Source organism: Paramacrobiotus metropolitanus, unplaced genomic scaffold (assembly GCF_019649055.1).
Source record: "Paramacrobiotus metropolitanus isolate TYO unplaced genomic scaffold, Prichtersi_v1.0 Parri_scaffold0000041, whole genome shotgun sequence".
NCBI classification, from domain to species: Eukaryota; Metazoa; Tardigrada; class Eutardigrada; order Parachela; family Macrobiotidae; genus Paramacrobiotus; species Paramacrobiotus metropolitanus.
The window spans coordinates 209,195-224,020 of record NW_026570261.1 but is presented as its reverse complement, the minus strand read 5'-3'; the positions used below and the strand labels follow the sequence as shown (position 1 = coordinate 224,020).

Sequence of the window (14,826 nt, the reverse complement as noted above, 5' to 3'; positions counted from 1 at the left end):
ACCACTTCCTCCAGATCGTTGGCCAGCATCGAATCCAGTTGGTCGACTACCATATATCCGGTATGGTCTAAGTTGACCAACGACACGTGACCTTCTGTCAGCAATTTACATAGACGGCAGGGCGTCGCCACCAGTATGTCACACCCTTTCTCCAGCTCTTCCATCTATTTCCGAGGAAATCAATTCACAAAATAATTTACCGCGCCAGAAATTGAAATGATTATTACGGACATAATTTTTTATTTCACAAAAGCAGACAAACCATTCAGATGGGACTTATGCATCGTTTGGAAACGTCACTGTCTGGTCGACAAAACACAAGAAAAAAACAGAATCCACCAAAAAATTTAACTATAAAAAATCAATCAGCTAATTTTTTAAGTTACAAACATGAAACATCGCCCAGAAAAATTAAATCACTGTGACAAATTTGTGATCAACTAGACTGTGGAATAAATAAAGAAATACACTCCGACTGTACAGAGGGCACGCATACCAACCGCTAACGGGAATAAGAACATTGTTAAATCATATGCAAACTCGGATTTTTCACCTGGTGTTGGTTCTCTTTTCTCTTGCCGGAAAAGACGACAACCAAGCTAATGCGAGTGCGATACGTGAACTTTTGGGCTTCAGCGTAGATCTGGACGGCCTGTTTGCCGGTGGCTGCTAGGACAACCACCTTTGGCGTCGGAATCCGTTTATTTTCCCGCTGGCACAGCACAACAAAACAACGCTACTTAATTCATAATTACTGACTTATGTCTCAGTTGACACGCGGAAGAAAACTGTAAAGCTTATTGTTACAGAAATATTTTTAAGTTAGTATTGTTTTACAGACGACTACTGACTCTTAACACTAAAAACAGCAGTGCCACGAGCTAGCGTTGTTCTCTTATTCGCACTTTTCAACTCGCACGGTTTTGTCCGGCACAAATACATGACAGTTACTGTGTTAATCTCCGAAAGCTTCTGTGCGCCATAAACATTTTCCAATATTTGTTTTAAAATTAAAAATTTCGATTTTTACAGATTTTATTATTTTTAAAATAAATTACCGCAAACACTTACCGTCATGTGAATTTCTGGCGGACCGTCGTTCAACATGTGCGATACAATCGGAGCCAAAAAAGCCACAGTTTTGCCCCAAGCTACACAATTAAATAACTGTGAAATCCGTACAATAAACGCAGACAAAAATTTAAATTTTTCAAACAATTAAAAATAAATCAGTAGCGCAAGCGCCAATTAAAGCCACGAGTAGCGAAAGCGAAAAGACACGTAAAAAATAATACAATGTACCTTTTTCCGCACAGATTACCAGATCGTGACCGCGCATAGGACTGCACCGGTGCCAGTCTGACGGAAACCAATAAACGCCGCATTACAATCAATTGCACAAAAGTAAATCTGTAAAAATTCCTGCGTAGAAAACAGTTCCGGATTAATTTGTCACCTGTCTTTGTAACCGGCCAGCTCCATATTTTGCTTGATAATGGCATGCAGACTGATACGACTATAACTCTACAAACACAAAACAAAACAAAATCAAGCCACACCAGTCGCCCTGGCGTAAAAAAAATTAAGAAAAAATTGCGAAACACTTAAAAAAACCAAAATTATTAATTTTGTATAAGGAATATTTACTTATTTTATTTTATTTTTACAAAAAATATTATTGTTGCAAAAATGGAAGGAATGCTCATTATACGGATGTTATACCGAATTAGGTAGTCCATTAACATCGCTTATTTTCACTTCAGTATCCTTAAACTTGTCGAAGTCAATGTCCGATTTCCGGTACAATTTTCTAAAAAACATAAATAAGTTACCAATTCAGAGAACAACGGCAAAAAATTAGGAATACCGTAATCAACTCCAGTGCACTACGATGCATTCCATTGCCGATTTCCAGACATACATCAAGAATAGCCAGTTAATTCGCTTAATATCATGCATCCAGTTCCAGAAAAGCACAAGTTATCATTAACACAATTAATCTGCACATTACGATAATAATTAAATCATAAGCACTGATTATCGAAAAGGCCATCAATTTAATTTTGATTTAAAGGTCTTTATCAATGTCATTCATGTAATTTTCGAAATAATTAAATGTTTTTATTTATGCAGTTCAATTCCATTTTACAAATAAATACGTAGTTCATAATTTTTCAGTGTATTTCGATGTCATTATTATAATTTACTTATTTAAATAACAATTAAAAGTGATTCAGATGAATACAGCAATAATTTCAACACCGAATTTTAAAGTTTTTAAAGTACGTAAAAACCATACAAATCCACAAAAACTGAAAAAACCGCCAAGGAAAATCCTGCAATCATCGCATGTACGGATGTACCCTTCCAGAACGTGATCCCGCGGAAGCGGCGAATTCCACTCTTCCGGAGTGAACTTCTGCACATTACTCCCTTCGAGCTGATTTCCACTGGAGCCACCATCATGCAGCTGCTGACCGTATCCGCCGGCGCCGCCTACTTCCCTGACGACGGTGCTGCCGGCAGCCGTGCAGCCCGCGGCGGTAGCGGCGCTGTTGAAATGGCGCTGTTGGTTGTGCTGGGCATCCGCGGCACCGCCGGGACGCTGCGGCTGCTGGTACATTTGGGCTTGGGATGGCTGGGTGTACGCGGTGTACGCCTGCTGCGGGTTGGTCATGCCCTGCGCCAGATAGGCGTTCTGCCAAACGCAAAAACCTGTGTATATGACGCTGCATTTCCTGTTGATTCCGTCGATACATTATCACAACAGAATTAACAAAACGAACACTTAAACTCTTTTTTGTGGACTCGGCGTATAAATTTCCCGCTGCTTTTTTATGTAAAAGCCAATTTTTAGAAATAACTCTGAGAATATTTCTAATAATATCTCGCTTACTGAAGGGAATTAAGCTGGCTAATATTAAATTTAAATAGGAAAGCTAATTATTATCCGAATTTAATATCACTGGCTGGCTGAATTAAAAATTTTTATGTTTGTAGAAATACGCCAGAAAGGTTCATACAAATAGAAAAAAAACGTATCTCAAGCTTTATTTCTGAATAAAGAAACAATTTTATAAAATATAGCCTTTATAAATTCAGCATAGTTCGTAAAAATTTTCTTGTTTTTCAAAATAACCATTTAAAGTTTTCAATGTTAATTTCACACCTGATCCGCTCCAATTTTTAAACGCGCTTAACGGCTATACAGGATTATTATTATTCCGCACACCGAAACCGATCTACTTTCACCATTTCGAAGAAATAAAAACTATCTCCTCAAAATCTTTTCCCAGGAAATCGGCCCCGCTACGGCGCTTCTGGATTCTAAGTTACAAAATTGCACAGCACAATAAGCACTTCCCCTCTCCGCGCGCCACTCAACAGCACAGCGGACAGATGCCCGGTATCTATTCTTAAAATCCCCTTCTTCCAAGCGTACAGTACGCTCTGTGACAGTAGTGTGCAGTACTGTCACGCCGTTTGTAAAACCAAATTACCGCACAAGAAATCGATTGTTCTCCCGTTGTACACGCGCCGAGGTACCTTACCGCCGTTACCGGCATGGTAATTCAACGAGATTACTCGCTTACGTTAATTTGAAGTTATTTTGCATTACGGAACGGAACTCACGGCAACGCGCGATGAGACAACCGAATATGAGACGATCACAGGCTCCAATATGAATATGAGACGATCACAAGCCGATCGTAAAACCGTAAGTACAAATACGACAAATCGATGCCCGTAACAATGGCTTGTGTGTTCTGACTATTCTCCCATGCTACACGCCCTTATTCCTAATCAACCAAGTTTTCTGGCGTCAAAATGCAAATCCAGTTCAGTAAAAATATTAATTTTTAATTATTCATCCCGAAGTGTGCAGACAGAAAGAAGAGAGCAGTTCCGCCGCCGCAGAATGAGAAAGCGAATTAATTTTATTAATATTCGGGCATATGCATTTTTCTCTGAAGTTTTTCCAAGCCCAGCGGAGGGCATACGTTAAGAAGAGACAAATCAGACAAGTACTGTAATTTCTTCCACACAACAGCTTTTTGAAAGACCACACGAACTGCCTTAGGGAAAAAAATGTAAGAAATATATCAAAGCAGTTAATTAAATTAGAAATCGATTTAAGATAACTGACTTGCTTCCATCTTATTCAATCGCTGTAGTACAGTTCTCAGGTTTAATAATGGCAAATTTATCTAAGAGTTTTGATTCTGCCGAAATTGACAGGTGATAAAAAGTGGCACTGGCACCTGCCATTGGCAACTGCCACTGACAATGGCATGTGCCACTATGTGTTCTGGCAAGCAACAAAACCTGGCCAATTTCAGAAATGTGGAATCAGATCATTTTGCCGCACAGTGACAAGTTCTGCAGAGAGAATCTGTTAATTTCATGGCTAATACATGGGAAATACCAATCTAAATTTATCGACAATCGACATAAATTATGAAATATTAATTTATTCCTTTACACTGGTATAATGCACTTTATTCAGCTTAAGTACAATGAACAGCGTCGCTACAAAAGAGTCAACAAATGTAAATGAAAAGCGGTCCCAATTCGCACGTGAGGGAACCGTGGCCAAAACGAGCTGCGCGTTCCTTCGCCAGATCTCTAAGCCTAAGAGCAGGATTCGCCCGTTCGTTCAAACAACCTATTACTAATGTTTTTGAACAAAATAATAGGCCCTTACACCATAGGCCAAAGACTCGCACGCCAGAGGAACAAAATGGCACAGATCTAGAATGGAGCGATATTTCGCCTTCTTTTCCGTGTATAGCCTGTAAGGCGGCGGCTCCAGCAGATCGAGATGTAGCTTCCAAGCATGTGTCGCACATCGTATCGCGGCAAATGACGTCTCACACAAGAGGGTAGACCACGGAGTCCTTTCCTGTTCCAGCGTGTTCCACCGCCTGGGCTCTTGCCCAGCTAGTTCGGCTGTACACTTATCTTAATCTTCAGAGGAGTGAATTTGTTAATGTCTAAGACAAAGTGCAAGTGGAAGTCGCTCTTGGCATAATTTCGCGTCAATCACCGTATCTGCTTATCTTACATTGCTTTTGCAATGAAAATTACGGGACAACCTTGTATTTTCACAGCCGTAAAGATTCGTCAAAACCACTTAACTAACAATAACGCAAGAGTGACCTGCTTCCGTCAGATGCATCCAAGTGCTAGTTAGCGTTTGAACCCGCTAAAAAAACCTAGCGGAGCGACTTGCATCCATATATTATTTGTAGCTGTATCGCTCAATATTTTGGGAGGCGCTGTCTCTGAGGTGTCCAGAGATTAGACGTACTCGTAATCACGTAAAGTGTGTACAACCACTTCGACCACTTGCGATTTGGACCACTAGACATTTTGGCCATCGTACATAAAAGTTTCTTAGACTAATGGTTCTTAGTTTTCTTATTTTTTCTTGTTTTTTATTAAGATTTCTGAGATTTGTTTCTCATGTTTGGTATGTTTTGTTTTCTTATGGTTTTTTGTTTTTTAAAGATTTTTTGGGTTCTCGTATTTCAGTCTTACGTTACTTTTTGTTAACTTCCTTTCTTTGTTTTCTGTGTTTTTGGTTTCTTATATTGCTCTCCTGCTTACGGTGTGCCAAGTGTCATTAAGCCCAGTTGATGTCATGCGGCTCATGCGGTCATGCCAGTCAGGTTGGTCAAAGTATTAAACTGCTTGTGGTTTCGTATTTCTTCTGCTTTCAAATTTTTTCTTATATTCATTAGATTTATTTACAATAACAACGGCCGCCGATGGGCCGTTGCAACTTACAAGTGTCATGTATCCTCACTCCTTGGTTATAAAATTTACAGATTTGCTCCGTAGAACTGATCATCGCGCGGCAGAATTATCTGCTTTCGCATTTCTGGCATTTGCCAGGCTATATTGGTTTAAAATTAACAGATCTTTCCGTAGAACTGATCATCGCGCGGCAGAATTATCTGATTCCGCATTTCTGGCATTTGCCAGGCTTTATTGGTTCAAAATCAGCAGATTTTCTCCGTAGAACTGATCATTGCGCGGCAGAATTATCTGATTCCGCATTTCTGGCATTTCCAAGATTTAATGGCTTAAAATTAGCAGTTTCTTTCCGTAGAACTGATCATTGCGCGGCAGAATTATCTGCTACCGCATTTCTGGCATTTCCGAGGTTTTATTGATTTTTAAATCAATAGAACCTCGGAAATGCCAGAAATGCAAAAGCAGATAATTCTGCCGCGCAATGAACAGTTCTACGGAAAGAATATGTTCCTTTTAAACCAATATAGCCTGGCAAATGCCAGAAATGCGATAGCAGATAATTCTGCCGCGCGATGATCAGTTCTACGGAACAGATTCTTTCCGTAGAACTGATCATCGCGCGGCAGAATTATCTGCTTTCGCATTACTGACATTTGCCAGGATTTATTGGCTGCCGCAACGCATAATGGCTGATGCCATTGTCAATGGCAGATGCCATGGTCTGTTGCAGTTGCCAGTGGCAGGTGCCACTGCCACGTTTTATCCTCTGTCATTTCGACAGATTTCAATTCCTATAAATTCCTAAAAAACTCTTCGCAGAATTATATCACAAGTCACAGCGCCAAGAAAATATGCTACTCATATTACAAATCACTATTCCAAAAATTAGTTTCCCTCCCGCAGTCCCACTTGCTGCATCGACTTTGCAAAAGTTACAGGCCCGATATTCGTAAATTTAGAAAATTTTCATTTATAAGGTAAAAATAAGTTACTCGGTAAAATATTTTAAACAGCATTTACAAGTCACAATAAAAGATAAAACTTTCAATTTGAACACGAAGCAGGAAAAATCAGTTCCAATAAAATAAATCCAGCATCACGGGTTAGGTGTTTTAGTTAAATTTCTGAATACTGTACGCAAAATTATTGTTAGCTTTTCGGCTTGACCAGGAAAAAATAAATAATTCCCGAACAAAAATTGCAATAAAAAAAATGCAAAAATCCACCAACCTGCATCCCGGGATAGAACATCGTCACCGGCGCGGCGCCCTCCATCATCCCCGGAATTACAGCACCTGCGACGGCCTGCCCCGCCCCATACCCGTCGGCGGCATAGCCCCCCAGGCGCGGGAAGGCCCCGAAACCCTGCTGCATCCGGCGCATGGGCGGCGGAACATACGTATTCGCCCCGTCCACCACCCCGGCGGACTGATGCTGCTGCTGTTGACGTGTCGGCTGTAGCTTTTGGGACGCCGTCAGAGTGGCCAGCGACACCGTGGCAGAGGCATCGGTCGCCGCTTCAGTGGAGAACTGGCGGGTAAAGCCCCCTAGTGAATGGAATGCCCCGAGAACCTGCTGCAGGGGCAGCTGCTGCATCTGGCGCATTTGCGGCGGCACGTACTTACTCGCCCCGCCCACCACCCCTGCGGAGGCCTGCTGCAGCAGCGACTGCTGTTCGCCAGCCGTCACAGCGTCCGCCGATACCGCGGCCTTCTTCTTCGGAGATCCGTCATCGTCCTCGCCGTCGGAGACGGGCTTCTTGGTGGGTTTGGGCTTTTCACCCGCGCTGCTCTTCTCGGAATCGCTCATTTTCGATGGGTTCGATTTACGACTGGGTGAGATCGTTGAGATCAACACGAAAAATCTCCTAATTACTGAACGCTAGGACAATCTTTCAGATTCAAAATAAATCTCAATTCCTAAGTTGTAAATTCATAATTCGCGAAAAAGAGAGAGCGAAAATATTGAAAATTTCTCACATGAAATCTGAGTTCGATTTTAGAAAATCTGCATCTGATAAACAATCTGTTACAATCAAACACAAACGATCGCTGCAGTCAGAAGTTCCAAAGAAGCGTGTTTGTTTATGTTTATTAACGTTGCCCTCAGCTCAAGGCGGGCGCTTGCATCGCGCGCGCACTTCGCTTCCGGTTTGTAGAGGCTTCCGCTCGCTACGCCACGAAGTACGCTTTGCGCCACTTCGGGTCTGCGTTGTGGTTTATATATTTTTTTGGTTTTTATTTCATCGCTCTGTGTTTTGGTTCTACATTTTTGTTTTATTTTTTCAATTCTGAAAAATTTGCAACTGGCATACAATCGCTGAAAGTGAAGTAAAAACCAGAACGCTGAAATCAAAGCGCGTTTAATGTTTATCCATGTTGCATAACTTGGCTGCTCGACGCTGGCGGGCGCCTGCTTCGCGCCCATGCTGCACTTCCGGTGCGTATTGAACGAGAGCATGGTAATACTGTACCAGGGCAGGTCTCAATACAGGCAATATCCGTGGCCTGTTAGTCTGTTACGACATCACTAGAGTAGCTCGCATATTTAAGCGCGGCTCTGGTAAAACGATGCGGAAAATCGGTTTTCTCACTTTTTATGTTTGTGTTGAACGGGATTCGAACTGCAAAATACGCGTATTAACTTCCTCTATTTTTTAAATCAAAACACCCTTAAATGTTTAGCGTGCACGACTAAAAATCAATTTCCCACTATTTTTTCTTAATAATTTCCCCATACGAATGTAGTGTTATATTACAGTACTGCAAATCTTCGATGCGTGTTTAATGATTATACGTATCTCGGTATTCTCCATGTAAATTAGTACCAATTAATTCTTTTAATTTTTTTCATAGATTTTGAAATGTTTGTTGGAAAAAATCAATAAAGCCAACTCGTGCAGTAATAATTTTGCAGTATAGTGAGTATACCGGCAGAAACCAAGTTTCCAACAGCCGCTTTTGCAACTTTCCGCACAGTACTTAATCATGTTACCTCTTCCCATTGCATATTTTATATTAGAAATAAAATCCCAACTGCAAAAAAAAGAGTGAAAACGACTAAAAAAATATAAATTAGCTTTAAAAAGCTTAACAAATTAAGAATTTTGCAGCGTTGTTACTTCTTAGGCAATCTGCGCTACTCTAGCGCTTTTGTTGCAAATCCCGCCCCCAGTGGGGTTGCCTGTATTGAGATCTGCCTTGGTAATACTATGCTCTCATTGAACCTGCTTCAGTTCGCTACGCTACCAAGTGTGCGCAATAACTTCCGTTAGATTTTGTAAAGTTTCACAACGTGGAAACTTTCGCTGTGTAACCTCGTATTCACTTCTCATCCGTTCGAGCTTGTCACAACAGTTAGTCAGATTATCTCCTTGTCTTTGTTGGGATGTGATTAACGCTATGCAGTTTTTGCTTTTAACCGGCCACAACTTCTCTGTTTCGTACGGCGATACCGATACCCGCACATAGATCTAACAACAAGCATCGTATTAACAACAAGCATCGTAACAAGAATCGCAATGATATGGTGAACCGCCTAAGCGCCTTTTCATGAGCTCTAATACGCTGCGCTCTCCACATGTTGGCGGCGGATATAATCTGCATTACATGGTCGGCACCACCGCGAAATTTGGGTAGAAGGAAACGCACAACAAACCGAAAATCCGAAAGGACCACCTAACTCAACATAGTCCAAAAGGTTCGCGCATTTTCTGCTTGTTTCTCAAAAATATCTGCGTTGAGACAGTCACACAGATGCCTGTGCCGGCACCGCACGAAATTAAGGTGACCTTTGAAGCCTGGTAAAAGTCCTGGTACGGCACGGTCGCGTAGCACAATAATTTAAAACATTCAAATATTAAGCTTGATTCCGCAGAATAATTGCAGGTCTCCACAAATTTCATTTCCCACCCGAATTTGGTTTTAACTATGTTGTGACGTAATACCGGTGCGTTTCTACCGGGTGGCTGAACAAAACGGCCTTCTCGTTCACCATGGTGCGCTGGCCCGCCCATTGTCTGATTAACGTCATGTTAGTTTCAATGGAAAGAGCAAAGTTTGCAGTATACTAAAATAAAGTTAAACTAGCGTTAAAGAAAAGCTTATCGGTTTTATAAATTGTTTTTAAAATTAGGGTGGGGTTGAAAGCTGGCCCGAATTAAAAACCCGAGTTTACTAATTTCCGGCTAAAAATTCTGGTTATTGAACTGAGCAGTTTACTGTATGACACGTTGCTGTTTCGGATAGAGGGATTCGGATTCTTGTTTTTTTACTATAAAGAATTGCGATTTTCATAGTGGCCGTGTTTGGACAAGAAGCAGAAGAACTGAGAGCCCCACATTTTATTCTCGTGAAATCTGTAAGCAGACGTTGTGAATGAAGTTTTCTCACCAACCCTTCACCAGTTTATCGGGCTAAATCTTGGGCTATTTTTCACTACATTTATCAGCAAAATAATTAATTTTTGTTGCAGCCTGTCAAGCAGCAAAAACTTCTAATGAAAACACACGAAACGCCAGATTTAAAAACCGGCATTTTTTGGGAAAAGTCACGAAGTGTGCTGACTCAGACTGTGTAACTCTCCCAGCACGTTCACCATGCCAACAACTTTTTTTTCTGTTGAAACATACCGGGTGACCGAACAAAATGTTACCCTCCGCGTTTGTTTCGCCCCGTGCGAACTACTTAACGCAATTTAAACAAAGTAGACTCATTCGATAGACAATTTCTTGAGCTACTAAACCCAAGAAAACATTCTTTTGAAAAACTGATATCTCTCGTTAACAATGGCGCCAAGTGAAATCGTGTCGAAATTTTTAGTGTCCCAGCTCGCGAAGTTCAAAATTTCGCCTCAGTTATTGTCCTTGCGTAATATCTCAAGTTTTTAAAATGTTTTATCTAGAGTAAGATTATTTCGTCTTTCAGTCGGGAAAAATTTGTTGGGATGGTGCATGCACTGGATGAGCTATGCACTGAGCAACCTTTTCGACAGTTCGAAAAATTACGATTTTTTTCATCTGTTTTTTTTTTAAGTATTTTAGTTACAATTTTTTTGTTCACTACTGGGTGCAATAAAGAGCGCCGGGTCAACTGGAAACTGTGGGTCGGTGAGTACCCTTACAAACACGGGTGTGAACCAGGACTGCATTCGAAGTAATGGTCTGCAAATTGTTTTCAAAACGTCCGCCGCCCCGTTTCATGAAGATCAAATGTAAGGAGTACCAAACCTTTCGCTCGTTGGCCAGCCAAGGTCACTAGAATGTTTTTATTCTTTACAGTAAAAAAAACCAGGAACAATCCCTCTTTCTGAAATACTAACTTCATAAACAATAGCATACTTGGTTGATATCTACAATTTAAATTCTTTTAAATCCAACGGCTCACAGATTCAACCAAAGTTACCTTTGCTGCGTCAGTATTTTGCTGCACGGCATCATTGTGACTGTTGGTCAGCCGTGAATACTTCGCTGATTCCATATAGCGCCATTTTGCTTAATTCGGCAGTGTCCGCCAGTGCCAGATCGACGTCCACCCATGAACGAGGCGTTCGTCCGAGTGAAATCCATTGAACCTTTAAAGAGCATACCAATGTCGTGTTAACATTTACTATTGTTATTATTTTACTACTGCGATAACTTTAAATGTAATTCACATCATTAGCAGCTTCTCTACCCTGTACATGTACACTAGAGTGTACAGTGACTCTACACACACAAAGGTATTCTACTCTACAACGTTCACGTTAGCTCTGCTCAGGCAAAACATTGTGTACCTCCTCACTGGTCAGATTCACAAGCTATGCTCGGGAAAGCCCAGGGTGGGCAAAATTTGGGACGGAATTTCTGTTGGTTATGAACGGTTAAAGGTTGGATGTGCATGCAGAGGCTTTTCTGTCTGCTAACTTTAAACTAAAACATTTCTAGCTAAACTAACTAATGAAACTAACCCAGTCGGGACCATTTGAAGGAAGTGACTAACTATTTTTGATCTGTGATGTATCTGTATTTTATGAAATAAATTAAAAATCGCAAAAAATTTGAAGGAAGCACTAAACTTTGCGAAACTCGTTAAGTTTTCTGTGTGTTGATGAAAACCGTGTTGGAAAATTGTCCATTTTTCCGCAAAATTAAATGCCCTTGTTTCCGCCATACCGTAAAGTTTTCAATATGTCTGCTCACAGTGAAAGGTAGCTGCGAATAGTCTCCCATTCAGAAGGATGCAGTAGATCTCGCGCCCAACGATTGTAAACGGCTTTGACCTTTGCCTGCATTTCTTCCGGAACCGGCGGAAAATTTTCGCTGACGGCCCACATAAAACGGCTGACCATATGCGGTTCAGCAATTCAGAACGACTCGCGGCACCTTGATCTCCAGCTTATCAATAGCCAGATCGTGGTCCCATCCGAGAGGTCGCATTAAGGCCTTCTCCCGTGGCGGCAAAAGATGCAACATCATAAAAGAATCCTTGACAAAAATCTGGTACATTGGTCGACCAAACAGATGGCTGAGTTTCCAGTTGTGCAGCATCACCCGGTCACAGCTGTTCTTGAACATTTTTGCCTCGAACGGCGCATGATGTCTCCAGTGAAACTTATCATCCGAAATTGCCGCGTTAACTATGTCGATGACAAAGTCCTTCAATATTATCAGGGGCACGTAAACCCTCACAGCTTCCATGGCCTCAGCAAATCAACAATCATAAATACCAGTTCTTCGTCGTGAGAGCTCGTTATTATCGTCAAACTCTTGGTCGCTGCGTTGATAGTGCGAGTGAGCAGCACTGCCGCTCTGAAGCAGTTGATGTTGTCGGATCTGGTATCTCTATTCAGGCTATCCAGGCATACTCGAATGTGTTCCGCTGTGCGGGGATTGCTCAACAGTGCGTGCCACAATGCGCACACTCTGCAAATCATCACAGAATGTAAACGTATACCTCATTTGATAAATCTGTAAACTGAAATGCGGACGTATAAGGCAAGGAAAAGCGGCATGCTCATACAGTTCACGGCGTTCCTCATATACTGTACAGTAAGTGAACAGTCACGGCTTTCGTTATATCCAGAATCTAGATCAGTATTACCACGAACAAAAAACAGTAGATACACCAATGCCGATATTCCAGGAAGAATTACCAAAAACACTGCTATAACAGGAAGCCCATATTCTAAAGCACGGCCACAGAGTGTCAGTTTGTCAAAAACCGGCATCAGCGCGACCACACAAATCATACCGCTTGATCTTCATCTTGGAGTGCAGATCCAGGTAAGTAAAGATCTCTCTGAAGATGCAATGAGGCAGATCACCAAACAGGACTTCTGAACACGGATACTCGATTGGGTCATCTGAAAAATTGTGAGACACTCGTATTATTAGTTATATGCAAGAAGATTGTAAACTGTTGCAGATCAAATAACGCATTTCTTCGTTCTGTTAGCGAATGTGCGAGGTGGTTACATTACGGAGTAAATAACGACTGCAGACCACATGAAGCACACAAAGGCGCAGCCCAAGCCGCTCCCTACTTGCAGAAATCAAACCCGTTAAGCATTTAACGCATACCTGCCATACATGCACTGATATCAATTTCGCTGTTGAAGTCATTCTTAAAACAAATGGGCAGCAACTCTGCTCGGGTGGCCAGATGCCTCTCCAACATCATCGACAGCTTTGTAATCGTCAACTGCTGCGCATCCGCGCTCGTTCCGACGCTGATTACCACAAAGATGCAGCTGCCCGCTTCGATCCGCAGATGGAACCGGCAGCAGTCCGTCAGCTTAGTCTGCACCTCGTCGCCGTCAAACGCTTCGCGAAAATGTTTAATCAGTCGCGATTTGTCGGCTGGATCGCTGAGAACATGGTCCGCCATGGAAAAGGGAATGGCGTACTTCGTATACATCAGTTCGCTGTTGCGCTGCACTATCTCTGGCTCGGTAAACCACTGCACACCGAGGATCTGGCGATTATCGATCAATTCGATGCGACGATCTTCGCTTTCAAGCGCCTCGACATAGCTCATACGACACCGCTTACATGCCATAAGAGGCTCAATTATAGAAACCGACTGAAACCGAAACGGACCGTCGTCCTCGTCGCGGAGTGCCGCATGAACGAGAGTTTTGCGCCCTCTGTGCTCATACTTATACCATGGCATCGGATAAAGACATGCTGCATCGATCCACTTGGCTCCGACCTTGGTCGAGTCGAAATCGACAAACGCTTGGCCTCCGTTGATGTCTTGAATGAATCCCAGCAACATAACACCGTTTTCCTGGGCAGCAACAGCGTTCTGGTAACTCATCTGGCACGGGTCAGACAGCAAACACCGGAACGGTCGGAAATGGAATGGAGGCTCAGATTCGGTCTTTGAATCCTTTATTGGAAATTCGGCCGCGGATTCCATTGTGCGCTCGACCTAGAAAAAGCCAATCTGGTAACATTATGGTTACCAATCACAGTACAAAAACGCGTATGGGTACATTACAAGATTCACACCTCACACGTGTTAGTTATTATAAAGTTAGCAATAACAGTGGCTCTTTTAAAATGACTGACGTTTCGCTGACGGCTACTCTTCGCTAACGCTAACAGCTGGCGTACCCTACTCAAGACCATCTGTGTCAATTTATATTATTTAATTAATACATGCAGTTTATTTTTTTTATTTTGATGGCCGTCTCATAAAACCTTTGAAAACTCCGACTTCAGTAGAAATTAACCTTTAATATGCGGTTCTTCTTTTTTGAATTATTGTTGTACTTAACTTTGCCCAATTGCATCCGCTCAAAAGAATAATTACCAACCCAATAAACTGTTTGCGATATTTTCAAAAAACAAAGTCAAAAATGATGTACGTTTTACCAATTAATTACCAGAAAATTCGATAATAACTGAATTTGAAGACGCAATTTCATTTCTAACAAGTTGTTACAGCGATTTTAAACAATATTTTAAATACAGTACCTGGTTTTTTCCAAATATTCCATAGACTCGGAAAATTGCGCTGCAGTTGTACGTACCTGTTCTTCGTTTCACGGGCAGGCCAAAATATTTCACGTTAGCAAACTTGA

At 41.8% G+C, this 14,826-nt stretch overlaps 1 protein-coding gene across 2 annotated transcripts; it reads right to left on the bottom strand.

Moving 5' to 3' along the window:
* Positions 1-569: 569 nt before the first annotated feature.
* LOC129590729 (protein lingerer-like) lies at positions 570-9,349 on the bottom strand. Of its 2 annotated transcripts, XM_055486085.1 has the most exons (7): positions 6,991-9,349; positions 2,364-2,698; positions 1,723-1,810; positions 1,457-1,524; positions 1,303-1,359; positions 1,072-1,151; positions 570-712 (listed from the first exon to the last, which is right to left on the bottom strand). In XM_055486085.1, the coding sequence occupies exons 1-7, from the start codon at positions 7,567-7,569 to the stop codon at positions 702-704; spliced, it is 1,218 nt and encodes a 405-aa protein (XP_055342060.1). In that variant the 5' UTR covers positions 7,570-9,349; the 3' UTR covers positions 570-701. The 2 variants fall into 2 exon arrangements, 1 of the variants encoding a protein (XP_055342060.1); XR_008690773.1 differs by lacking the exons at positions 570-712; positions 1,072-1,151; positions 1,303-1,359; positions 1,457-1,524 and having other exon boundaries at positions 1,763-1,810; positions 1,868-2,698.
* Between the last annotated feature and the right edge of the window lie 5,477 nt (positions 9,350-14,826).

Excerpts from the sequence above, each read along its gene's own strand:
- LOC129590729 (XM_055486085.1), bottom strand. The coding sequence starts at position 7,569 with ATGAGCGATTCCGAGAAGAGCAGCGCGGGTGAAAAGCCCAAACCCACC. Across the intron at positions 2,699-6,990 it reads TGTTCTATCCCGGGATGCAG|AACGCCTATCTGGCGCAGGG; the intron begins GTTGGTGGATTT and ends TGCGTTTGGCAG. Across the intron at positions 1,360-1,456 it reads CTGGCCGGTTACAAAGACAG|ACTGGCACCGGTGCAGTCCT; the intron begins GTGACAAATTAA and ends GGTTTCCGTCAG.